Source organism: Lutzomyia longipalpis, chromosome 3 (genome assembly GCF_024334085.1).
Source record: "Lutzomyia longipalpis isolate SR_M1_2022 chromosome 3, ASM2433408v1".
NCBI classification, from domain to species: domain Eukaryota; kingdom Metazoa; phylum Arthropoda; class Insecta; order Diptera; family Psychodidae; genus Lutzomyia; species Lutzomyia longipalpis.
Window position 1 is genome coordinate 12,569,926 of NC_074709.1, and position 24,809 is coordinate 12,594,734.

The following is a 24,809-nucleotide window of genomic DNA, read 5'->3' on the forward strand; positions in this document are numbered from 1 at the left end:
AGTGTGCGAGCGAGACATCGCGAAATTTCAAAACGTTCTTTCTCTTTTTCTTTTATTCAAAATTCGCAAAACCGAGAAACTCGAGAAATTCGAGAAATCCTCGAGATTCGCGGAATTCTCGACTTGTAAACAAACAACAAAATTTTTCTTCCTCCACAAAATCTGTGAAAAATCCTATAAAAAACAATGTCTGGTGCAGTGAATGAAAAGGATTTAATGCCTGAGGAGTTTAGGGAGTATTTGGTGGTATATTACAAGCGCCTCTTCCCATATAAACAATTTTATCAGTGGCTTTCGTACGATGGTAAAGTTTGAGGTTAAAAACATTCCCGCGCTTTTTTTTCTGTTTACACTTTTCTGTTTTTTAGATGAAAATCTCTTTAAAAATCGCGAATTTTGCTTCACTTACGATGGTGAAGTGTTCCAGAGGTACCTTACATTCGACGATCAGGAGCACTTGGCTAAGGAGATGTGTGCAAAAGTTCCCTCAAAGATTGACATTGGACCAATCATGAATGTCCGGTAAGGCTTCCGGAAAGCCCTAATTTTGTGTTTCTTCTTATTTATTTCTTTTTTTATGGAGGCCCAACAAGTTTGGCCTTGCCCAGAACCTTCGATTCCTTCAGCGAGAACTCATTTTCGACATTGACATGACGGATTACGATGAGATTCGCACATGTTGTTCAGGAGCTGCAATCTGCCAGAAGTGCTGGAAGTTTATGGGTGTTGCCTCTGAGATCCTCAATGTGGCCCTGAGGGATGATTTTGGTTTTGATAATCTTCTCTGGGTGTTTAGTGGACGCAGAGGTATCCATTGCTGGGTCAGCGATCTCATTGCCCGGAATTTGACCGCAGAGGTACGTGGAGCTGTGTCGCAGTACCTAAATCTCGTGGGCAGGAATGATGGCTCAGATCGGTATGATATAGATTGTGACTACATGCATCCACGCGTTCAGAGAGCCCTGACAACGATTAATTCAGTTTTCGAGGAGATCTGCCTGCAAGATCAGGATCTCTTCAGCAACCCCGACAACATTCACAAGCATCTCCTCCGACGCATCCACGACGACGCACTGCGGAGTGAATTGAAGACTAAATTGCTGGGTCTGCCGCACAATTCCAAAATAATCTGGGATGTCTTTGAGGGATTTGTGAATGGGATCAAAGGGAAGAATTCGCGGTATAAGTACTTGATTGATGACATCAAAATCACTCTAATCTACCCGAGGCTCGATATAAATGTGAGCAAAGGCGTCAATCATCTCCTCAAGGCACCTTTTTGCGTCCATCCCAAAACGGGGAAGATCTGTGTACCCTTTACCCCGGGGACGTCAGCGAACTTTGACCCCACCACTGTTCCCACAGTCAAGTGAGTTCTCATTTGAGCTCACAACGAGAGTTGTTTTATTGATGGAAAATTCCAATTTTTTAGGGATCTTTGCGATGAAATTCATGCGTATGACCAAAAAATGGGAGAAGATGCTGAAAAGTTCGACACAGGAGTTTCAAATATTCAGGTAAGAGCTCATTTTAGCGAACGTTCCTTGAAAATTCTAACTCTAAAAATTCTTTTTAGCACTACAAGAAGACATCCTTGCACAAAGCTGTTCATATCTTTGAGGAATTCATCCGGAAATGTGGAAAGACAGCAGAGAAGAAAAAAGAACTTCTTGATTTTTGAATAAAAGAGAAATATTTCTTATTTATACGAACTTGTAGAAAGTTACAAATTGTTCTGTGACTTCGGGCGCAGCATTGGCTATATTTCATGTAAACTTGCAGGGAATCCCGAAAAGTGCTGAAGAAGCCCCAAAATGGAGACTTTTGCGTAGGAAAAATGAAGAAAATAGCCGTGTTGGACCTTCAGTTGCTTCACAATTCTTTTGCTTTTAATCGAGAATATTCATTTTAATGTATTTCCGCATTTTACTTCCTCTTCTATTCCTCGTGGTGGGGAGGATTTCCTGTACGAATGAGAGGATTTTTGAATTATCGGAAATCTGCGAAGTACCAACGGGTGTGAGAATTTACGTTGATTTTGGCTATTCTGGTGTTGTGAAAAGTACTGGGGATGTAAGTACCTATTTAAATCCCATTGAGATTTGTCTCCCTCATCGATTGATGCGGGATGATTCATTTTATTCATTCAGGAAGGGAGAGTTTATGCGAATCCTTGCTTCTTCACTCTCGTCACGTGCTCCAGTTGCTCAATTCAGCTCAAATGGAAGCTCGAAGATGGGGCGAAAGGGGAGGAAAATTTCACAATAGCCGAACCACCGTATAGCAATGTGGAAGTTAAATCCCTTGCTGATCCCTCGACGGGGTATGTGACGAAAACAAGGGCACTATCTCTGCAATTCCCTCCAGAATCCATCAACATGAACTTTTCTCTCTTCTACGAGAGTCAGAGTTAGTAATTTTTATTACGCACCATCCTGGACTCGTGTCAGTTTAATTATCTTTAAATTCTCTCTCAGGAAACATCGTGACGGTATCAGAGCCACTGCTGCTGGGAAATGGATTTGCGGAGACAACAAAGCAAATTGCCACCCCATTCTTCCCGGCAATGTACACGAGAGATTTTATTGTAGACTACAATATATCTTGCCTCACCGATGATTGCAGGATCAGAATAATTTTTACAGACTTCCAATTGGCCATTATTTCCACCATTGAGCTCTTTGATGCCAATCAGGAGCGCTTCAACATCTTCTCGGGAGCTTTTTTCCGGCCTCCAGTGATTTTTAGTCCAACTTCTACGCTGAGAATTCGCTTTAGTGCCAATGGGGGGACTGATTTGGGCTTCCGTGCCAATGTCACCTTCTTTCCGGCTTCAGAGGCTACTAATATCCTCCTCAATCCCAGCACTGGTAATTGGAAAAAAAAATTGTAAGAAGTTTGCGAAAAATTCACTTTCGGGGATTTTTTTTTGCTCAAAAGATTGCGGTGGGAGCGTCTCCAGCCTCGGTGGGGCAATTGCAATGATGAACATGGCCAGTGGGGATGAAGAAGTTTTCTACGATTGCATCTGGATCGTGAGGCCGTCCCATAGATACTTCCACCTTCAGGATCAGCTGCTGTTGCGCGTGCAATCATTTAGCAAGATGGGTGAGGCTAATGAGATTAGGAATCTTGTGCGGGGGATTGACTATTTATATTCACGTGGCTTTATAGGTGAGGCATCAGAGTTGAATGTCCATCGTGGGGTGACGTCAATGCATCCACTGCTACTCAGAATCGTACGACCTCAAGCTAATTACTCAGGTGCGTCGCTGTTTTTTTTTTTCTTTTAATTTACCGGAAATAATTCTCAAAGAAAATTGCTTTGCAGATGGAATTGGACAGAATCTCATTGTTCCCCTCTCGAGTGGTTTCTATGTCCACTTCAGGGGATACTTTAGAGCCTCATCCCAGCTTGTGGTGGTGTATGCGGCCTTTGGGATCCGTGATTGCTACATCGGCACTGGGTTCATGTGCAAAAATCGTCGTTGCATTGCCATTGAGCTACGATGCGATGGGTTTGATCAGTGTGGCGACTCAAGTGATGAACCCTCTTCCTGCCTCGCTGAAAATGGAAGTATCTGGCACACGCATCCCAACTATTTCTTCCCCAAGGCGGACACTTTCGATGATGAGAACTTCCGCACTGTGTCCATTGTTCTGATTTTCTGCAGCTTCGGCACCGCCATCCTCCTCATATTTTTCCTCCTCTACCGTGTCAATATGCGCCGTGCAAGGCATCAGGAGAACCTCCAGAGTCACTTGCAGACAATTAGTGATCTCTTAGGTAAGGCTGTTTTGTTGCGGGAACTTCTTGCATTGTGCATCGTGAACTTTACACTTTTGCTCCAAATAAAGTTGATTTCCTTCCAGATCACAATGCTGCACCCAATGAGGATGTTCCTGCGGATGAACCACCACCGAATTACGAAGCACCTCCGGAGTATGAGGATGTTATCAAGGTGGGAAGAGAGTATGAGCTACGTAAGACAAGACGAAGTCGCAGGCATTCAACAAAGAGGAGACGTTCTGATGCTCACAAAATCCCCTCTGAAGGATCATCTGTGACTCCCTTGAGTCTGATGGATGCTGAGGAGGAAGTAATATCGATCGTTACTAATTCCGAGGAGACGTCTGAAGTAATTTTGGCTTCCTCATTGGGAGAAAGGTTCGATAGTATAGGTAAAATCAGGTAATAATTCGTTTTTTTTAGATCATTCTATTAGGAAAAAATAATTTCCTTTTACTTAACGTGTCAGAGTGGCGCTTGAGAAGACTCCAGAAACGTACCAGGAAGCCCAGGAGGCAGAAGGGACGAAAGATAGGGGATCTACGGTGCTCCTTGAATCCCAATTTGGGGATTTTGAATAGAAAATATTTTATTTGAAAATTGTATTTTGTGCAAAATTGTAATTTATGCGATTCAATAGAAATTCTATGCCTCGTTTTCAACTCAAGGTATTTTATTTAATTGTTTACTCACGTGTTACGGCAATACACGCACCTGGGGAGAGATAAGAATTTCAAAGAAAATTGATCTCAATTGTGAAAAATTCCAGAGTATTTTATTAGCTGCACCACTCAATGGACGTGTGTCCACCAGTAAGTCTGTGTGGGATTATCAATGGGGGGAACAATCATTTTTTCGTCTTTGCCACTCAATCAATCCACAGAAGAAGGTGATCACGCTTGGGGTGTGAGATTCAACAGCAGCAGCCATACCCTCTTATCGTACGAAAAACAATTTGATTGTGGCCCCCGCGATAAAATGCTCTCCTTCTGGGGCTATAAAAAGAAAATCGCGATGTTTGATCCGCAAACGTGAGTGAGAAAATAACAAGAAATGTTCTTGAGAGTGAGTTTGGTGCTTCTGGGTGTTGCCCATCTCGTCACAAGTCGTGAGTAATTAAATATTCTCTTTCTTCCCATTTGAAGAGGAAGTGTTGTTAATTTTAACTCTTCTGCACACAGAATGTTCTGTGAACATTAGAAATGATATCCCTGTGAGGGATCCAGTTTACTTGACGCAACAAGGGCAGCTGTGGGCACCAAATGGAGCAGCACTTACGTGGAATTCAGGACAACCGTCCTTTGTCTCATGCACAGGATCTGGGAATTCAATAACGTTCAGTAAGTTTTATATTTGAATTTAACACAGTGATGGGCAATTGAAGTGAAAACTAAAAATGTTTTTTATTGTAAAATTAAAATCTTTGTAATTTCGCAGCAGCACCTCATGCTTATCTAATCATTCATGGAAGAGATTTACAAAAGCCCACCTACCTTTGTATTCAATTGCTGAAGTGATTGCTATATACTTCAATATTGATATGATAAGAAATTGCTGATATAGCCGATTTGAAGGATTTATTGCTGCAAAAATCAAAATGATTTTTATATTACAAAAAAAAAACGATAAGAAAGCGTGAAGAGGAGCAATTTTGATTCTAATTTTATTTTTTTAATCAGATGGTGAGAGGACAAGCACAAAAACATGTCTTTCGGGAACCAATTTCAACATTGGTGGCTCTACTGTAAGTTCCAGTCAACTTACCTGCGCCAATACAATCACCGGTGATATCACCAACACCGGAAGCAATTGTGCCAATGATGGTACAATCCTCAATATTGGTTTCAACACTTACGCCACTCCGGGATTTGTCACATACATCCAATCCTGCTATTCCCTCTCAACAGGCTCTGTTCGCTATACGAGACACGTTATCCCCGGAAGGGCTATTAACTGTGAGTCCAATGCTCCTGATTCCCTTAACTTTGTTTATATTTTCATTAACACAATCCTGTGTCTGTAGTTGCGGTTATTGAATCTAGCAGGCCTAGCTTCAAGACTGCTGGATCAGCTCCACATGTTAGTCCAGCTGTCTCCTACACGCAAGTTTCACAGAAGACACGCCTCACGCAACTTCTGGGCTCTGAAGCTCAAGCTGAGCGCTTCCTTAGTACCTCCTCGTATATGTCACGTGGTCATTTGGCACCTGACGCCGATGGTATCTACCGTAGTTGGCAATTTGCCACATACTTCTACACGAATGTTGCTCCACAGTGGCAGCAAACTAATGGAGGTAAAAAAAAGAAGATTTCTTGCACTTCAATTGTCTCCTACTGTAAAATAATGATTTCTTTATTGAAATTGTGTAGGCAATTGGGTTCGTGTGGAGAATGCAGCACGTCAGAAGGCACACAACATGCAGCAGGATCTGCTCATCTTTACCGGGGTCTACGATATTCTCACCCTTCCGCATGTCAATGGTCAGCAGATTCCACTCACCCTGGAGGCTGGTGGCATTGAGGTGCCCAAATGGTACTGGAAAATCATCAAATCCACCACGAATAATGCTGCCATTGCTCTCATCACGCTCAACAATCCCTTCGCCACGAGCTTACCGGCCAATGAGCAACTCTGCCCGGATATTTGTGCCTCAGCTGGATGGGCGGACAGCTACTACAGCAACTTTGCACGCGGCTACACCTACTGTTGCAACGTACAGAACCTCATGAGTCGCATCACGTGGATCCCAAGTGAAGCATCGGCACCAAATGTACTCAACTGGTAAGTGCTGGAGATTGAGGAGAAATGAAGAACCAACGTTGTCTGTGACCTCAGGGCTAATTCTGTCCTCCATGGAACTGTCTTTTATTTTATACAACTCAATAAAATGACATGAGTATTGGCTACAGCACATAAGATTTGAGTCGCTATCAGTTCTTCTTCAATGTAATACACCAACTTCTCAACACACCTCAATTAATCTTTTTTCTTTGCATTCAAGTTCTCCGCAAAGAGAGAAATGATAGAATTTCAAGATGTTCCAGATCACACAAATATTGAATATTTTTGTTAATTTTGAGTTCTTAAAAAAAGGATTAAATTCTTATTCTTACGAAAATCAAACAGATTCGTTTAAAAGAAGAATTTCTTAAAATTGTCAGAAAAAATGTTCTGGGAATATGTAAAAATTGTGAATAATTTATGTGATAACATTGTGTCTGGGACATCTTAATTTAAAAGCCTCTCCGCAAGTTTTTTTGCGGAGCATTTAATTCTTTTTTTTTTGCTATTTTTCTTTTATCTTTTTAGCAAACTTTTTTTATATTAACTTCTCCTCAGAGATTCTTTCTTTATTTTTCTTTGAAAGAGATATATTTCATCTGTTTTTTTGGCACAAGAATTTCCTCTGAAAAGATTTTCCCTCCCCATATAATGTTTCATTCCATGTGTGAGGAAAACCTCACGTATTTCATTCTTAAGACATTTTCTTCTTCACAAATGTTCAAAAATAAAGTGATTTTTCTTCCCTTGAATGTTCCATTGCACAGACACAATCACAATGGTAGGTACAGTGATGAATTAAATAAAATTTTTTTGACCAATATTAAATTTTGATTTGTTCAACCTTCTAGCACCTTCTGTTTTATTTTTTATTTTTGGTTTAACTTTCGGTTTTTCGTCCCTCTTTTCACGAGCCTGAATTTTTTTGACTCTCCTTTCTCAAATTTTGTATTATTGCTGTTAAATTTGATTTGACTAAAGCATGATTTCTTTCTACGGAATAGATATTTATCTAATTTTTATATTCTTTTTTATGATTTATTAAATATTTCTTTTAATATATCTTACTTTAGTTTAGCAACTCCTATAAGTTTGATCTTAAAGTTTAATTGAAAAAAAATATTTAAAAGGATATGGAAAGAAAAATATCTGAGAAAAGGGTCTTTTTTTAATTATTTAAAATTCCTAAATAGCGATTTTTAATATAGGCTACAGGCCTAAAAATATTGGTCATTTGATTACTACATATCGTATCCCTTCTAATTTACATAAATGCTCATTTAAATGGGATTAATCAAAAAATAAATTTTCAAACTGATTTTTTCTATATAAAATATTCCCTAATTTTCAATTATTAATTCTTTTTATAATGTTTTTGCTTGCTCAGAACGCTCAGAATAAGTTAATCTTTCTCTAAAGCTACATTTACTACACTACAATCATTTTTAGGAATATTTTATTTGACTTTTTTTTACCTCAATTCAAGTCTAAGATTTATTATAAAATATTTATTTTCTTTGTTATATTGTAAAAGCGAGACGGCTATAACTTTTAATTTACTCTAATAAAATCAATTGTGAAAAATGTCTAATTTTTTAACGTTTTTAAAATATTTGTGCTTAAGAAAAAATCATTAAAAAGATTTTTTTTGGGGAATGACCCTACCTTTCTGATGGTGTCTGTGTGGACCGACAAAATGTTAGAAACTACGTTCCTAGGAATCACAGTTCATTGAAAAATATGTTATGAGTTCAAATATATAGGTATCCTTTCATCCACATTCTTCTCTATATCCTCTCAATTTTCAAATTCAATTTTTTTCCAAGAGTTGTCCTTCTTTTACGGAATTTTTGGGAGGAAAAGAGTTGAGAGACTCACCTTTTGGAGTTATTGTCAGTGGAAAAAAAGCACTCCCTTTGTTCATGGCACCTGCTCCAACTCAGTTGGGCGTCTTGTGGCAGAAGCAAAACTTCTTCAGGTAACTCTTTGGCATACAGCCACTCTGGCTTGCGTAGCTGTTGAGACGACTCACGGAGCCTGTCATTTGGAATGTCTTCTCAGCCAGGGAATATGACACTGTGGACTCAAATTCACCCCCACCGGGATTTGTCTCGAACACCAACAAGTAGTCATCGTGCGGATTAGCCGTGTCGCGATATTCAGCTTTTCTGGCCATGGCAATTCGCTTGAGATGAAGATCCGCACAGAGCTTGTGAGCAGTTCCCGCCGTTACATTCATGTACGCATCAAGTTCCCCCTTAATGAAGGTGATGATGAACTTTACAGCCGCCTTGACAATTGGGGAGCTGCGGCTTGTGCTGTTGTAGGGGGTGCATGTGCACCAGTGTGCCTCAATGGCTGAATCAGCACACGATCGATTCCAAGGAACTTCGTCAAAGATACTCTGGCAAGATGGGCAGCTTGGAGCCTAAAAAGGAAGAATCTTATTGAAAATATTTAATCTTTTTGCTATTAAGAAGAACTCATACTTGAGGTAAAATGGCCGATGTGATGTGATCCTCCTCAGGGAGAGCTGTAAGTGCCAAAATATGATGCAGTGTTACGTGGAGATCGTAAGGATTTGTGAGTCGATTCCTGTTGACCTTCAGTGTCTGCACAATTCCGGGATTTTCCTCCTGAAACCACTTTGGTAGCCAAATAAAGATAAATGGGAGTCTCTCCTCAAGCCAACCTGTAACGAGTTTCCGTACTGGCCCAAATCGCAATCCATGATCCGAAAAAAGGATCACAGCACTCGTATTGAGAATTCCACGGCTCTCCAGCTGAGTCAGGTAGGATTTAATCTTATGATCCATACTCGAGGGATCACTGATGTCGTTGTGACTAAATGTGTTTGCCCAGAAAAGCCCGAAGAATGCCTTGTCGCGATACAACTCAGCAAAGTCCAGGGCGTAGTTGTAGATGTAGTCGGCGGAATGTTGGTAGCCAAGGCAGAACTTGAGGGAACTCTTGTACTTCACGGGGAGATGCTTCTCAGCAGCAAGCATTAATGGTCGCAGGTAGTAGTCTGTGGGTGGATGACGAAATCCCTTCTTATTGAAATTGAATGTACTTATTTCTGCCTCATCCTCCGCATAGGCAGTCACGTAGCCTGATTCTCTGTATGAATACCAAACCATTGGGCAGGCATCCAATTTGCCAACTTGTACGGGATTGCAGACACTGTATGAGAGTGATGAGTTGAATCCAGTTAGAATTGCCATGAGGTTCGGATATGTATTATCGTCAATCTGCAATTAGAGATTAAAGATCATCGAGCAACCATACTTTATGATCATGATCATTTTATTTGAATGAAAAATCGTTTTTTTTACCTTGTTGTACCCCTTAAGTTCGAACCATCCAGAGTTGTAGATGTGTTGAGCTGTATTTGGCATGGCTCGTATGAGATTGAGCCTGGAAATGCTATCAATACCCATCATGAGAACACTCAGGGGACGCTTCTTTGTGAACTTGACTTTGAACCTCTCAAAACGATCATTAATAATTTTTTTCTCTCGCATCACATAGTGAACATTCCGATACTTTTCCTTTCCGCTCTTGGAGCTACAATTCACGTAGATGAATTCACTGTCCTGCGGCAAACTAACTGCATACTGAAAGTGTGTGCAGTTGGACAGAACAATTGTGGAGTCCGCATGATCATCTTTGGAGGAACGTCTAATTTCGCGGTAGCAGCAATGTGGGGTACCGTACATATCGTACTTGTGCAGGAGATCAGCATCAAGCACCAAACGTGCATCCTTGCCATCATTGATGAATTTAATACGCGTCAATGGGGCTTTTGTTGAGCATTCTTGTTCCTTTTCCCGATGATACAACTTCATGACGTCCGCCGCGAGGGGATTGAGATCCGGCATATGGCATCCAGGTCCATACACCAGATATCCCGTGGGAACTGATTGCAAATGAGATGGGGAGGAATTAGGATCTCGATGGAGGGATAAGACATCAACACTTTGAGCTAATAAGACAACACAGAGCAAACATAAAAGAAATGCATGCAAAAGCACAAAAATAATAAAGAAGAAGCATAAAATATGTACCTTGAAGGCCAGATATGTTGTCATCTGGTGGAATGTGCACAATCATCTGAGGATCTGGAGATGAGCCGAGATGGTAGGAGGAGTAGATGAGCACGAAGAAGATTACAATGGCAGCACAGAGTCGCATGCGCCCGCATCTCTCAGAATGGAGGCTGCGCAAATCACGGCGGATAAAAAGGTCAGAATTCCAGTGGACTAATGGGGAGTTGAGTGACACAGTTGTCTGGTATCCCATCTCGAGCTAGGTGTCCTCATCTATTTGGGAAAGTTCTTTAAACTATTTTTTTTGTGTGCAATTATATTTTAAATGTTTGAATCAGAGAGACTTTTAACGCTTTAAGGACCCCAAAGTTTTCTGTTTAATTATTTTTTTATTGGATTACTTGTATTAAAGGAAATTAAATAAAAGATTTTCACGAAAAATTTATATTTCGTTTTTTAAAGTTTTTTGTCTTTATACTGATCATGAGAATCCTGGAGATTTTCCTTCTGTGCTTAAAGGATGATGGAAATGTAAATAAAAAAAGTTCGTTATATTTTTAAAAATTGAACTTCACTCTTTCTTGATTCTAAACAGGCATTAAAGGGTTAATGCGCCCAATTCTATTAAATCATTGCATTTATTATCACCAACTTTGGGAATTTTCCATCATCCTCTTGCTTTCGCTGAGGCACACATCGCATTATGTAAAACAAGAAAGAAGTAAATACTCCTCCATTTCTGGAGTAATCTAAATTTTTTATCAGAATGCCCCGAAATTTAACCCAGAATCCCTGTTGAGAGCGAAAACAATGCGATAGTAGCCGCGTAAAAGAGGAAACAACAACATCTTCTTTTCTAAGGTTTCCATACAATTTATTGGTAATTAATCTTTGTCTGCAAAAGAGCTGCTGAGGAAATCACTTAATTGTCTGTCAATCAAAACTAATTAAGTTTTTTTCCCTTCTTGTAGTTAATATTATACAAAATGAACATTTTGGGTGGAAATTGTAAATGATACAGATATATTGGAAACCCCATGAATATGAGGAAGTTTTTATTATTTTTATATACATTTTGCGATTTATCGAAGGACATTACAAATTAGTCAGAAAATTATCTAAAATATTTTTTCTTTGTTAAATGTTTTAATTTGCAAGATTAAAGTTTTTTTTCGCAATTAATTTGAAACCTTTTTTTTAATTAGCGATTTTTTTTCGAGAGACTAAAATAATAACAAAATTTCAAAAGTCATTGACCTTTGTTTAAAATTTGAACAATAAAAAAGCATTGAAGATCAACCAATATAAATAGCTGAAAGCTCTAAAATGAAAGATTTTCCCAAAAATACTTAATAGGAAAAGTCTTGAAAGAGCTTTTCAAAAAGCTTAAAAGTTTAATGCAGCAAGAAGATAATTTATTGTGCATTCCAATGCAATCATTTGAATTTCGTAATCATTGAACAAAGGTATGAAAATAAATAGCTTTTGTGGGTGAGGGGGAAGCTCCTCGTGTGATCATCTCATCTCGGATTTTACGGGATTCAATGGTCAGGTGATGAGGTAAAAAATTGTGTCATACAATGAGAGAGCTTCCAAGGCGAGCGTCTTTCATGCTTCTTCGCAATTTCAATTTATTCATCGATCGTGATCTCAAACCCTGTGAATTTATAAAAGAATGCCCATCTAATTGAATCGATTACCTGGACGGTGAGCAAAAAAATACACACAAACTCACAATAAGCTCGAGAAAATTGGCTTTACAGCCCGTGGACCTCGGGGTGCTCTTAAGTGCAAACTAATAGGCTGAAAGTCATGTTTTGGCCAAACATAAAAAAACCCAACAATATGTAAAATATGAGAGGAAGATGATTTTTTTTGCAAATTTTATCACTTCCATTTCGTTGTGCGTTTCCTGCCGACAAAACAATACAATTGTGCGGTTTCTTGAGTACGAATTGAGAAACTATACTCTACACTATATATTTTCTGGACGCATTGTGAATAAAATAGACGGGCAAGGTTACCGAAAAAAAAGTCTTTTAGAAAATTAGCATCATTAGTTGAGTGCTATTGACGACGTGAAAGAGTTGAATATACGAATTAGAAGCAAGAGAGTGTGAAAAATTCAAAATCATTCATTGAATGGGAAAAGAAAACTTTATTTTTCCTTGCCGAGGGCTTAATACGTAATAGGACTGAAGAGGAAGATTTATGTTTATTGAATGAATATTATATTGTTCAATTTGTAGTTGTTTATGCTGTCTAAATTTGGAAAATCAGGGTCTTATGCATTTATCAAAATCCTTTATGAATTAACCTTTTAAATTAATTCCTTTATTTGATTTCTGATTTATAGATTTTTTTAATGAGAAAAATCGGAAAATTTCTGTACCGTTCCAACGCTAATCGTAGATAAGCGATTTTCCAATTTCTTCTCATCGACTAATAAAACATTTTGAATTTTCTTTATGCTATTTTTATGCATCCCATAGAGACACTTTTAAAATCCAAACTTTCCAAAAAAAAATCTTAGAATTTCCCAAAGTTTCCCAGATTACGGTACAATAATAAATTGTCGCCATGAAAGGGTTAACAAGAACTTCTCCAAATAAATCATCGAATTCTTAGCATAAAATTAATGTTACAAACTCCTCAACAATGCATCCCCACACCCTGGAACTGACAATTCAAAAACAGCGAGTATCGATTAATTTTGAACTGCGCGCAAAAAGCTCTCCCACCCACCCAATCCTTTTTTTCTCCTTGAAGCCAAAATACGGAATTATTAATTTTGTAATTCAGCACATGGTGAATGGAATCCCATAGGTCATCGCTAAATCACGGTATAGCTGGGAAATCGCCTGATGGGGAGGTTTTTCCCCATGAAAAATTCAACACAATATATGTGGAGGAAAAAGTGCAACTCACACTTTCATTTTATTGCACGAGCTTTGCGCCACTGTGAGGTTGCCAATGCAAAAACATGAATTGGATTTTATTTTGGTGCTAAATTTAGAATCACTCTGGGTCGGTGAAAAATTAACACACACGCAAAGGGAGTAATGAAAATGGCATGAAAAATCCCCGCGAGAGGCAGCGAATGTGGCACCAGAGTGACAAGATGCGACGCACTTTTTTTTTTTTTGAAGCACCCACCCTCACAAAATATATAGGCAATGAGGGTGAACGCAGAAGCTCCAGGCGGACGTGTTTGAGAGCTTTTCGCGAGGTGCTTTTAGCAAAAAGTCACACACCAGACTGACGAGGATTTTCCTTCTCTCAAGACTCCCATGCGCGTCTCCCATTGAGCGTCATGAGTTTTGGCGAGGAGGAACTCTCCACTACTATATACTAGTGTGTTGTACAGAAAGGAGGGGAAATTATCACAAATTTAGCAGCGCAATGGGTCACACTTGCCATGTGAATTTTCTCGCTCAACTCTGAATGACGATGAATCACATTTTGGCACATGACGTATAGTGGGGGAGGAAATCCACGCGCGAAATCTCCCCCTTATTTTGCAAAAGCTCTCCTCAATCATGCTCTCTCCGAGAGAGGGCTTTTGCAGGAGGGGAGAAAAGCTCTCCCGCAAAAAAATATTATAGGTAGTGAGATTTAATATATTTTAATTTTACACCATAACTAACGTATACATTGGACCACTCAAATCACTGAAAAGTAACATTGCAGACGTACGAAAAAAAGCCACAAAATCCGCATTAAAATTGTCTGGGAAGTATGACGAAATTTTAATGAAAAGTAATCCAGTGTGAAGTCGCAAAACATTATCTAATGGCGCTTTAATTTAAAGCACAAAGAAATGTAGAAGCCTTGTAGAGTCTAAAGAAGTGTCACACAAAAAAAATCTCACGTGAAAATAATTTAACAATTTTATGAAATCACACAGCTTGTCTTTCACAACATCATTAAAAATAAAGATCTCTTGAAAAATCCCCTAAATATTTCTTACTCAATTTTTAAGCTTTGTTACATTTGTTTTTTGGGACCTGAAACTTTTAATCTAAAACAGAGAATAATATTAATTTTGATTTTAATCTAATGAATTAATTCAAGTTCATTTTGTGTTGCAATAGTAACTAAGAGTAGTTGAAAAAGGTTACAACTACAACTGATAAAACTTCTTTTCAATTTGATTCATTCTGTATTGGAATTTACAATCATAAACGAAATTTGATATCAATAAATGAAAATAAATATTTTTTTATGGTGAAACGATAAGAGAAACATCTGCATTTAGAATTTACTTTAAACGAGAAATGAACGAAATATTATTTAATGTGAGAATTTATACTGTAGAATGGAGCAAAAAACTTATAGATGGGGTAGAAGAAATTATTCTTAAAGTCTATGACCTTTAAAAGACATTTTCTTAATTTTAATTATAATTTTTTAGGAAAATCTAATAAATGATTAAGTTTTAATGAATTTAGTATTAGAAAATCAATTAGCTTAATTATTTTACTTATTTATTTTTTAACTTTATTAATTGAATTTAAATTTTAAATTTTAATTTTATGAATCATTAATTAAAAATAAAAATGAACTTTAATTCTCATGCTAAATGTCGTTAGGAATTTCATTAAATAAATGTCTAATTAAATAATTTTTTAATGAATAATAATCAAACATATTTTTTAACTATTAATAAAATTAAACTGATTTTTTTATCTCTTAAAATGATCCGAATTTGTATAGAATCATTTCCTAAAAACAATCCATTTTATTATTTTCTACTTTTCAATGCTATATATACATAAGCTGGAAAAATCTCAAAAGCTCTCCTTGAGAATTTTTCTCTCACAAACCTTCCCTAAGGTGGGGTAAAGTGGGGCAAAAGTTGCGTTCCAATATGACGTGCATCACGTGCTCACCCTTCATTCATTAGTATGCATTTTTTAGCATGTCCTTTCGCGACACCCTCAATCAGTGAGCAAACACAGTTTGAACAAAAAGTAGAGCAGCAGGTGAAACACATTCTATTCTTAATACTTTTTTTCCTTTATTTTTACAAACTAAAAAAGGGGTTTCTCGAGAAGTCACGCAGACGCCTCGAAGGGGAGAGAATGCTTTCTATTTACATGTAGGTTAGTGAAGTAAAAAAGGGAAATTGGGGGAAGAAGGAGGGATGAGGATTTTCAGACTGTATTGGGGTTAGGGCAACGACACACTGAGCATGAATCCTCGTCCGTTGCGTCTCCACAACCATTTCTCCCGGAACACGCAATGGCCGTTGAGCGGCAGCGTCCGTTGCGACATCGCAGTGGACAGTAGACATTTTCGAAGCTACTCAGGAGTCGGAAGAAGATAGCTGGCATGTCACGTGACCCGCATAGATAGGCTGGCTCATCGCTCCCATCACGGCAGGACACAATTGAGTTGCAGTACTCATATTCGGGTAGGCACTCGCCACTGCGGCATTTGAATGTGTTCGGCGGGCACTGGCCCGTTGGGATTGAGCTACAATCAGCCTCATCCTCCCCGTGTTGGCACTGCTTGCGCCCATCGCATCTGGCCCCTCGGGAGATGCAGCGACCACTACCGTGGCAGTGGAACGTCTGTGGGGGACATTGGGATGCTTCTGTGGCATTGCATTCCTCATCTGAGGCATCCGCACAGTCCGGTCGGCCGTCACACACGAAGTACCAAGAGATGCAGACTCCACTCGAGCGGCACTGAAAGCATTTGAGAAGGAACAATTTTATCGTCTGTTACGCACCCGGTAGCTATAGTTTTTCCACCCACTACAGCCGGAAATAAATTCTGATTGTTACGAATGATGTTCAACTGATTTATTCAAAATTTGATTTTTTTTCAAGTTAATTAATTGATGCGCAATTTAACTTGCATTTAAAAAGGAAAATTAAGAAAATTCTGAGAAAAAAAATACTTATTAAGAAAATCCTCAGTTTTAAAAATATTTTCAAAGAATATTTTGAACATTTTAGCTGTGATTCTTTCGAAGAAAAGAATAGCACAGCTTCTGTGTACACTCAAAAATGCAATGTTTTTTTTTGTATGAAATGATTTTTGAGCTTTCATGATGTTGGCAAAATACCTATAATTTTCTCACACAAAGTTTTCAAAGCTTTTAAATTATAGATACATGAATTATTTTTACGTGTAACTATATAATTGAGAATCCATTACTTAAAAAAATTTATGTTCTTTAAAAAAATTTTTTTCGGCTCTTCAAACGCGCAAACCATCTCTTTTTCTTTCATATCACGTGCTATATGGAGGTATAAGATAGAAAGCAAAACAATGACTCCAACTTTTTTCCGCATGGTGAAAAGTTCTAAGAAAAAGATATTAAGAAATCACTGAGTGAGAGCAACGGTTAACGATGTGCAGGAGAATATTGAGTGGATTTGGGAGTAATCCAAGTGAAGACATTTTTTTACGAGGGAGTAATGTATAAAAGAAATTAAAAGCTAATCCCGCGTATTTCCCACGCAGAAAACCATAAAGTTTCCATCACACTGCGAATAGTGTTGGATTCAAAAGACAAATAAAAGAACAAGGGCAAGAAGTTTTAAATTTCCGGTGCAAGAAGAAGATATTTCTCGGTCAAACAGCTTTTGGTAGTTTTACTTTTTGGAATTATTTCGCAAGATCTAGAAATTGACATACAATAGACATTAAAGTTTTGTACAAAGTGTCGTAAAAGTTTAAAGTTCATGCAATAAAAAGGGGCCACACGTTTTCGAGGTTCATATACTTTCCTTCCATGGTTGAGCATTTAATCTTAATATTGAAATTCAAGAGAGAATATTGTCTCACAGAGACTTTGCACGGCTGGATTTTGTGGAATTTCTTCGAGATGTTTGAGAGTTTCTTTCTGCTATAAGTACATGCGCACCTTGAATACCAAACATTCCCGCGGGAGATCAGAGAAAGTGAATTGCATTTTATTTCATGGCAATTGTCACGATTCCCGCCATGTTCGAGATTCATTAAACTAAAAGAATATCTTAAGAAGATGACCGCGCCGCAGCTAAACGATTAATAAACCGACGCACTTTGTATTGAACGGAGTAACGGAGAAGAGTTCCAAATTCCCTCCGGAAATGATCTCCTACTGTTCCAATTTCATCATTTTGGAAGAACCATAAGAAAGAAAAACCTTAACCCATAGCAAGAAAATTAATTGACTACGCCAAGTAGCAAAAGATCACTCACAGATATCATCTCAAAGTCACAAAATGCATGTTGTCTCAAATGATTTACATGCTCGCGCGCTTTTTCACTTCATTTTTGGACACAATGACGAAGTCTTTTGGTGGATTCTATGGGATTTTTCTTTCGCCCCAAATCCGCTATCTCTCCGCAAGCACCACGAGAAGAAACGTCCAGAGCATTGCTAAGATGGGTAATAATTTTCACAGCATGAAATCCATTCATTTGAGAATGCGCCATGAAAATGCGCGCGCTTAAAAATTTTCAATTTTCACCTCAACGTCTTTTCTTGTAAAAGAAAAGCAAAAAGAAATCCAAATGGAGAGATAGACGTTTAGTTTACTTTGCAGTGAGTTTCACAGTAATTGATTTTACGCTTAAGCCCCAAGAATTTCCCTATCTTCTCCCTTTTAACACTACAAGCCGCGAGAATTAATTTCATTTTTCAAATCTATTCCACATTGTATAGGCTTTTACACATCGAAAAGCACTCGCTGAATGATAAAAGAAATGAATATTCATTTTAGCGTGGATCTCGTTAAAATATTGTCTTAAAAAAAGGGTGATTTTTTTGCATAAACCGTTGGTTTAGAAATCAGGTGAAAGAAAATTATTAAAAGGTGCAATAAAAAATTTAATTTTCATGCTTGAAGTTTTAATTAAAAAATTGCATATGTGAGGAAAATAGAGACCCTTTGTTGAAAAAAATATATAATGTCTGGATCCTCACCTGAAATGTCCCTGGAGTACATCCGGTATAGTTTGCATGACATTCCTGATTAGATGTTTCCACTTTGGCACAATCGCACCTCCCCTCTGCATTGCAATGACTAAAGGGATCAGCCAGCTGACATTGCTGATCATCTGAACACTGAAGTCCAAGGGATACTGGCCCATGTCCGAGATCCAACCTCCCACGAACACCGTGAACTTTGAGGAGATGCTGAAGATCTTCACTTGAGGAGTCATGCCTTGCCTCGTGAACTACTTTTTGTGTTGCCACAGCTTCACTACTTGAAGATTCTTTAGCCTGAAAAAAATAATTTAAAAGGAAACTAATAATTATTTACTAAGAGTTATTTGTTGCTTAAATCCACCTCATCGCTTTGAGATTCCTCATCAGCTGGGGCATCCGTTGGATCCTGAATGGATTCTTGTTTCAATGGAGCGGATTCTGGTAAGCTTTCTGTGGGAGCTTCTGTGGCTTCTTCCGATGGTGTTTCTCCGTCTGAATTTACAGAATCAACTTCATCGGCAATGCAATTACTTCCTTCCAGCCTTGCTGGAGCCTGGCACTGACAGCGTCCAAAGAGATTTGGAATTAAGAAGTCACAAAAACTCCGCTTATCCCACATTTGGCAGTGCTCATCGCCATAGCACACCGTACCCGGAGGAGCAGCTGCAAAAGAAAGAGAATGGTACGTATATAATTAATTGCTATATGCCTATATAATTGAGATAAATTTGAAAACAAGAGATCCATCAATGAATTTCAAACAGAGTGTTAAGTATCTTGTAATTTACGCACATTATACGTCGCAATTGTTCATCTCAAAACTTCACATTATCTTGCAATTAAATTGCAATTGGGTTACAAATCGTGCACCATATACAGTCAAATGGCTATTATTTGCTGAATTTATCTGCTATTCATCAAAATGTAGAGCAAATTGATTTAACAGAGAAGCTTTGATTTATGCAACAACTGATTTACAACTGAAATCAATACCAATGATGTTATTAATTCAACCCAAACCAATCTTACTTTCCATATAGAAAGTCAACAATTTTCTTTTGATAAAACAACACCGTGAAACTAAATGGAGATGTAGGTGAGCATATACATATGTGTGGGCTATTAGAATTCATTAGACCTTAAATTATACATCCAAACAACATTATACAACTCAAAGATATGTAGTTAAATATACAATTTGATAATACAATGTAATTTGTATTGATCTGAGAGCTCCTGATGTTATTTCAGATGTTAGAACTTTGCAGAGTAGAAGTAGCATAATATTCGCTTAAATAATAAATTGTTTTTAGAAGAAAATGATTCGCGGATGCTCTCACTGAACTGATAGATTTTATTTAACCATATTTTAAAAAAAAGTCTTCAGAACATCCGGCTTGGGAAATAGCAATCAAAGAAATAAATCAATTCATTTGGAATTGAATTAGAGTTTCATTTAAATAGTTTGCTAAAACATGGTTAGAACGCTATTTATTACTCACGAGATAAGCAAGTGTGTCGTCGAAATTGGAGGAATCCCTCGGAGCATCTGCAGGCACCATCGAGGCAGCGACTATTGGTGACTTTCTTGGTGCACTGAGCTTCCATGAGACACTCACTGCCCAACAATTGTGCTGCAGGGCAAAAAGGAAGATATTATATTGGTAAGTTGTACAAGAATTGGGACACAACAAGTTGTATGAGAGACTTACCATTGAGACACATTGTGCTGTTGAATTGGACAAACTCCTCACGGCATTCACAGAGGTTGTTCTGATTACAGAAACTTGCTGCGATGGCATCGGAACAGTCCATGTCGTGCTGGCAGTCACTGCCCAAGAGTCTGGTCTCCTCCTCAGCAGACACACACCAAATGATCACCTGGGCAATTAGACAGAGAATTTCACATTTTGCTATATACAATTGTTGCCGGGTGGACTCCCATGACAGAGAAAAAAAATTAGAGATGCCTTCTGAACAAAACTCCCGCGCGGGAATTCCGTTCTCTCTAACGGGCTCTCTGCACCATGAATTGGAAGGTATCTCACGATGTGCCAGGGTAATCATGTGAATGTCACGCACATAGGGAGGACAAAACAAACTACGTATGAGGACTCAATCATACAGCATGCAACATTATGGTTTTCTCACTATCAAACCCATTCCACGGTAAGATGAAGAAAATGAAATTTTTCAATTCGATCTCGCGGTTAATTGCTCAGAAAAGAGATTTATTGTCTTCACTGTGATGATACTCATTCCACGACGATGCACATCAGATTAGCGCGACTATATGGAGATTATATGGAGAAGAATAAAATATTGGAAAATTTCTCATTTCACTGAAGCTTGAGAGAAATTCTTTCAACGGTTGAAAATTCAATCATCAACCGTTTAATCTCCTCACCTCGCGCCACTGTAAATTATTCCCTTCTTTGACTACGCTCATTTAATTATTATTATGCACACACACTCTTTTTCAGCTTCAAGAACATTCTGGAGATGGAGTTTTATGCCAATTTAACTCACAGTGGGATGAGGGGAAAACTATTCACCAAGAAATCAATTTCTTGGATGAAGAAATTTTTTACTATTTACTCACTCAATTTGTCATAAAATTTTATACTTTTTCCGATGAATCAATAGAAAGAGATTAAGAATTTTACATCTCTCCCCAAAGATTGCGAATTTAATTGAATTTTGGCCATTGAGAGTCAATCTCAATAAAATTTTAGATGAATCTCGCATGAAAGCTAAAAGCCTCGCAGTGACTTTATATCCTTCTAACGGAATTAATTTTAAATAAATTAATTTATTAGAGCAGCCACGTTTTACACAAAAAGCTTTAAGGAAATTCTCTTAAAAATCCGTTAAGATAAAAATGAAAGAAAATTTAAAATTGAATCCAATTTGCAGATTCTTAAGAATATTTGCAAATTAAATTCAAAATTTTTTTTATTCTCACAGCAATAAAGCACATTTTCCGTTGAAGCAAAAAAAATACCGCTTAAGACCTCGTTAATTGGCTTTTAATGGTTCGGAAAAGAATTTCAATGTATAATTGAAATAGAAGCCACCGCGTCTCACGTTAGAAAATTGGCCTAATTCAGCCCGAAAATCAGTGTGGTGTGAATGAAGACATCTTCTTATATTTTTTCTTAACCACAATTAGGGTCAAATGGAGTAAGTCTCTTGAACTTGGTGCAAACCTACGAAAGAAAAATTGTTCAAGTAGTCATCATGAGTTAGAGAAGAAGACTTTTTTGCTTGTGATTTGAAACAACCGCATAGAAATGTCTCAATTGCTGCGAGTTTTTTTTTTGCTTTATTATTTTACCTCACACTTCAAGAACATTCTTCGGGTTATTAAATTATATAATTCTACGGCGGCGTCGCGTAATTATTTTTTAATTAATACCTTTACCCGAAAGTGTCTAAGAAGTTTATTTTATATGTGGGGTTGAGCACACGAATTTATGAAGAAGAATTATGAAGACACATGCAGAAAAACTTTTGTCGCTTAACCACCGAGACAATTAAATCAATTTTAATATTTTTCCCTGCTAGAAAGTCATAAAACCGCCACCAGGTTCCATCAAATAAATCTTCCGGTCATTTTTGCAACAACACGGCAAAAAGCCACGCATCTTCATCTTTTGCGGGATGTGGTAGGAAATAAGATGTGCGCACAGTAAAAAAGCACAAGCATCAAATTTCCTTGGCCACTAAAAAACAACCATTTAGCCATTTTTTTTTATTCACAACATCCAGTAGATTCTCTCTCGTAAAAGGGAAGATGTGTGAGTTGAATCACCTCGTGAAATTGGCATACAAAAGACTTTTGGTCATATAGAATTGGTGAGAATCAATTAAAAGTGCTTCTAATAAAAATTTTTTTTCAGCGCACACCTTCTTTTTGCTCCAAAAGACCAGAGTTGGGAATTTTTGCGGGTCTGTAGATTAAATTTCATTTTTCACGAATTAATCTAAAAGTGATTTATCGTGCGCTAATGCGTGGGAATTCTTCACTGTTTCTTACCGGAGAAAACAAAGCGATTTATCATGGAATTTTTATATTTGTTTTACCCCAAAAATATCTTTTAGGAAGTTCGTTATTTTTTTTGTTGTTGAAAAATCACCGTAAAGAATCGACATGGCAAATGAAATATGTTAAAATGAGCACAAATTCTTTGAGAATTTTTATATAGAAGAAAAATTGAAAAATCCACGCTGGGGTGCACACATTTGCAGAAAACACTGCAAGATTATGGAATGATTCCTCATTTGAATTACAGAAATTAAATTGTGAAACATTTTCCATGTACGATGGACCCCAATTTTAATTCTGAATATGAATGTTATTTCACTGAGGGAATATAATGTGTTAACCCTAAGTATGCCAGAGACTTGGGGTCTTTATTGTCCGTTTTACTTGAAACATTATTTATTTAAGATTTTTATTAGGTGCGTTGAGAAATTTATTTTTAAATAAAAGGAAGATCTGTTAAAAAAAAGATTTTTAACAGAATCAACCCCATTTGTTTTTACAATAAACTTATGTTGGTATGCAAAGTGTTAAAGAAATATGAGTACCAATGTCGAAGATATGCGAGCAAAGGCAAGTGATAGTTCCACTGACTCAGTGAATAACTGAATAAAATTTACAGAGCAATTTCTGTGATATTTCTTGCTCTGTAATTTTCCGGCGCGTATAATTTACGATGAATAATTGCATGTACATAATCGCGAACACTTCGACGTGTACAGTTGAGGTTTTTTTTCTGCAAATTTCAGAATATTTTATGCCGCACATAGAAGTAGAACAGAATGAAATAAAATCCGAGATAATAAAAATTAGGGGAGGATCTTGAAAAATTCTTTCAGAATTCTTAAACTTTCTTACTTAGAGGTCTTCTATTATTTACAAATTTCTCGCGTATATTTCTTCCATTCGTTCTGCGTAAGATGACCAATTATAAAAATATTTTAACAGACAGAGCACTACCATCGCGATAGTATTCTATTTCTTCATCTCAATCTTATCTCTCAGCAAAAATCTCTGGACATTTTCCACCAACTTTTGAGGTGGAGAAGAGCAGAGCTATACATAATACAGTGAGGATGAGGTAAAAAGACGACATCGCGCATCTTAATGGATCTCTTGCATGATTCGATGTCTTATTTTGATGCGATCACACCGCAAAGTCCCCAATGGAAAAGTGTCTTAATGTCTTCCAGGTGGGATGATTTGAAGAGTTGTTGAAAAAAAAGAGCGCGAGTGGTAAATCTCGAGGTGAGAAAGGAGCATCAACACGAGATATTGAGGAGAAGAATAAAAAAGATCAAGATGATGTTCTAGAGCAACGAACCATCCTCATCATATTTTTCGCAATTACCATTAAATTGCAATGTTGTGGGAAAGGCACACGCAGTGGTACATGCGGTGACTTCTTGTGAACTATTATTAGGCACCTATGATGAAGTTGAGAGAATCTCCTCACCATGGGGCAAAAAGAAAATACCACACTCGTGATAATAGACAAACATATAGGTGCTGGAAAGTCCGTTAATTACGAAAAATCACCTCTTAATACAACGCGCGCGGATTTTGTATTCATTGTATGGCACAAATTCGTGTTTTGGGATGAAATTCTTATATGTAGTAATTGAAACACCTGCTAATGGTCCCATTTTGTATGCCACAAACGTTCCCAGTGGCCAATAAAGTCACCCAACTGTATCCCACAACATTTCTTTTACTCACAATTCCAATGAAAACGCAACTCCTTCGCCAATCCATTGGAAATTTAATCCTTGTTCGTTATATTGCTTAATTCCTAATATACAAATTAAACTATAAACTTTTATATAGTACACAAAACTCTTCCACCCAAAGAACTCCCCAACTTAGAGCCTTGCAAAATTCTTGGGTTGAAAAGGACGCCACACCGAGCACTGTGCATACACTTTTAAACGAACAAAAAAAAACAGAAAATTCAAATGTCTGCACTGGTTTTGCAAAAAGTCCACAAATCACGAAGAATATTCTTGTTCATTGATTCACAAGAGGCACACCACTAGATGAGTTGATTGTGGATCTCGATCCACGTTCATCGCACTCGAGAGACACACTGAAAATAAAATGGAAAAGAACCTCATGGAGAACCCGCGAGATGCGCGAGTCTCCATACCAGCGACCAACCGACCGATATACCATCGACTTCTTCACCATAACACCGCAATTTACCACTAGTTC

The 24,809-nt window shown here is 37.7% G+C and overlaps 5 protein-coding genes across 7 annotated transcripts; 3 read left to right on the forward strand and 2 right to left on the reverse strand.

The window, feature by feature from the left end:
* Nucleotides 1-105: 105 nt before the first annotated feature.
* Nucleotides 106-1,722, forward strand: LOC129792268 (DNA primase small subunit). The gene is made up of 5 exons (XM_055831159.1): nucleotides 106-304; nucleotides 369-522; nucleotides 584-1,369; nucleotides 1,433-1,517; nucleotides 1,577-1,722. The coding sequence occupies exons 1-5, from the start codon at nucleotides 187-189 to the stop codon at nucleotides 1,679-1,681; spliced, it is 1,248 nt and encodes a 415-aa protein (XP_055687134.1). The 5' UTR covers nucleotides 106-186; the 3' UTR covers nucleotides 1,682-1,722.
* LOC129792267 (uncharacterized) lies at nucleotides 1,648-4,452 on the forward strand. 2 transcript variants are annotated; one of them, XM_055831158.1, is made up of 8 exons: nucleotides 1,648-2,073; nucleotides 2,151-2,409; nucleotides 2,478-2,870; nucleotides 2,941-3,108; nucleotides 3,175-3,264; nucleotides 3,332-3,787; nucleotides 3,874-4,192; nucleotides 4,260-4,452. In XM_055831158.1, the coding sequence occupies exons 1-8, from the start codon at nucleotides 1,912-1,914 to the stop codon at nucleotides 4,369-4,371; spliced, it is 1,959 nt and encodes a 652-aa protein (XP_055687133.1). In that variant the 5' UTR covers nucleotides 1,648-1,911; the 3' UTR covers nucleotides 4,372-4,452. The 2 variants fall into 2 exon arrangements, with proteins under 2 accessions (XP_055687133.1, XP_055687132.1); XM_055831157.1 differs by having other exon boundaries at nucleotides 1,870-2,073; nucleotides 3,859-4,192.
* A 110-nt stretch (nucleotides 4,453-4,562) lies between these two features.
* Nucleotides 4,563-6,706, forward strand: LOC129792269 (uncharacterized). The gene is made up of 5 exons (XM_055831160.1): nucleotides 4,563-4,898; nucleotides 4,972-5,130; nucleotides 5,470-5,745; nucleotides 5,814-6,083; nucleotides 6,160-6,706. The coding sequence occupies exons 1-5, from the start codon at nucleotides 4,844-4,846 to the stop codon at nucleotides 6,573-6,575; spliced, it is 1,176 nt and encodes a 391-aa protein (XP_055687135.1). The 5' UTR covers nucleotides 4,563-4,843; the 3' UTR covers nucleotides 6,576-6,706.
* Nucleotides 6,640-14,032, reverse strand: LOC129792266 (uncharacterized). Of its 2 annotated transcripts, none has more exons than XM_055831155.1 (5): nucleotides 13,549-14,032; nucleotides 10,639-10,893; nucleotides 9,907-10,556; nucleotides 9,061-9,822; nucleotides 6,640-8,999 (listed from the first exon to the last, which is right to left on the reverse strand). In XM_055831155.1, exons 2-5 carry the CDS (start codon nucleotides 10,871-10,873, stop codon nucleotides 8,511-8,513), a joined length of 2,136 nt encoding a protein of 711 aa, XP_055687130.1. In that variant the 5' UTR covers nucleotides 10,874-10,893; nucleotides 13,549-14,032; the 3' UTR covers nucleotides 6,640-8,510. The 2 variants fall into 2 exon arrangements, with proteins under 2 accessions (XP_055687130.1, XP_055687131.1); XM_055831156.1 differs by having other exon boundaries at nucleotides 9,907-10,490; nucleotides 13,549-14,030.
* A 1,588-nt stretch (nucleotides 14,033-15,620) lies between these two features.
* On the reverse strand, nucleotides 15,621-24,696 carry LOC129792270 (sortilin-related receptor). The gene is made up of 6 exons (XM_055831161.1): nucleotides 24,318-24,696; nucleotides 20,266-20,434; nucleotides 20,056-20,187; nucleotides 18,915-19,216; nucleotides 18,548-18,847; nucleotides 15,621-16,313 (listed from the first exon to the last, which is right to left on the reverse strand). Exons 1-6 carry the CDS (start codon nucleotides 24,351-24,353, stop codon nucleotides 15,777-15,779), a joined length of 1,476 nt encoding a protein of 491 aa, XP_055687136.1. The 5' UTR covers nucleotides 24,354-24,696; the 3' UTR covers nucleotides 15,621-15,776.
* Between the last annotated feature and the right edge of the window lie 113 nt (nucleotides 24,697-24,809).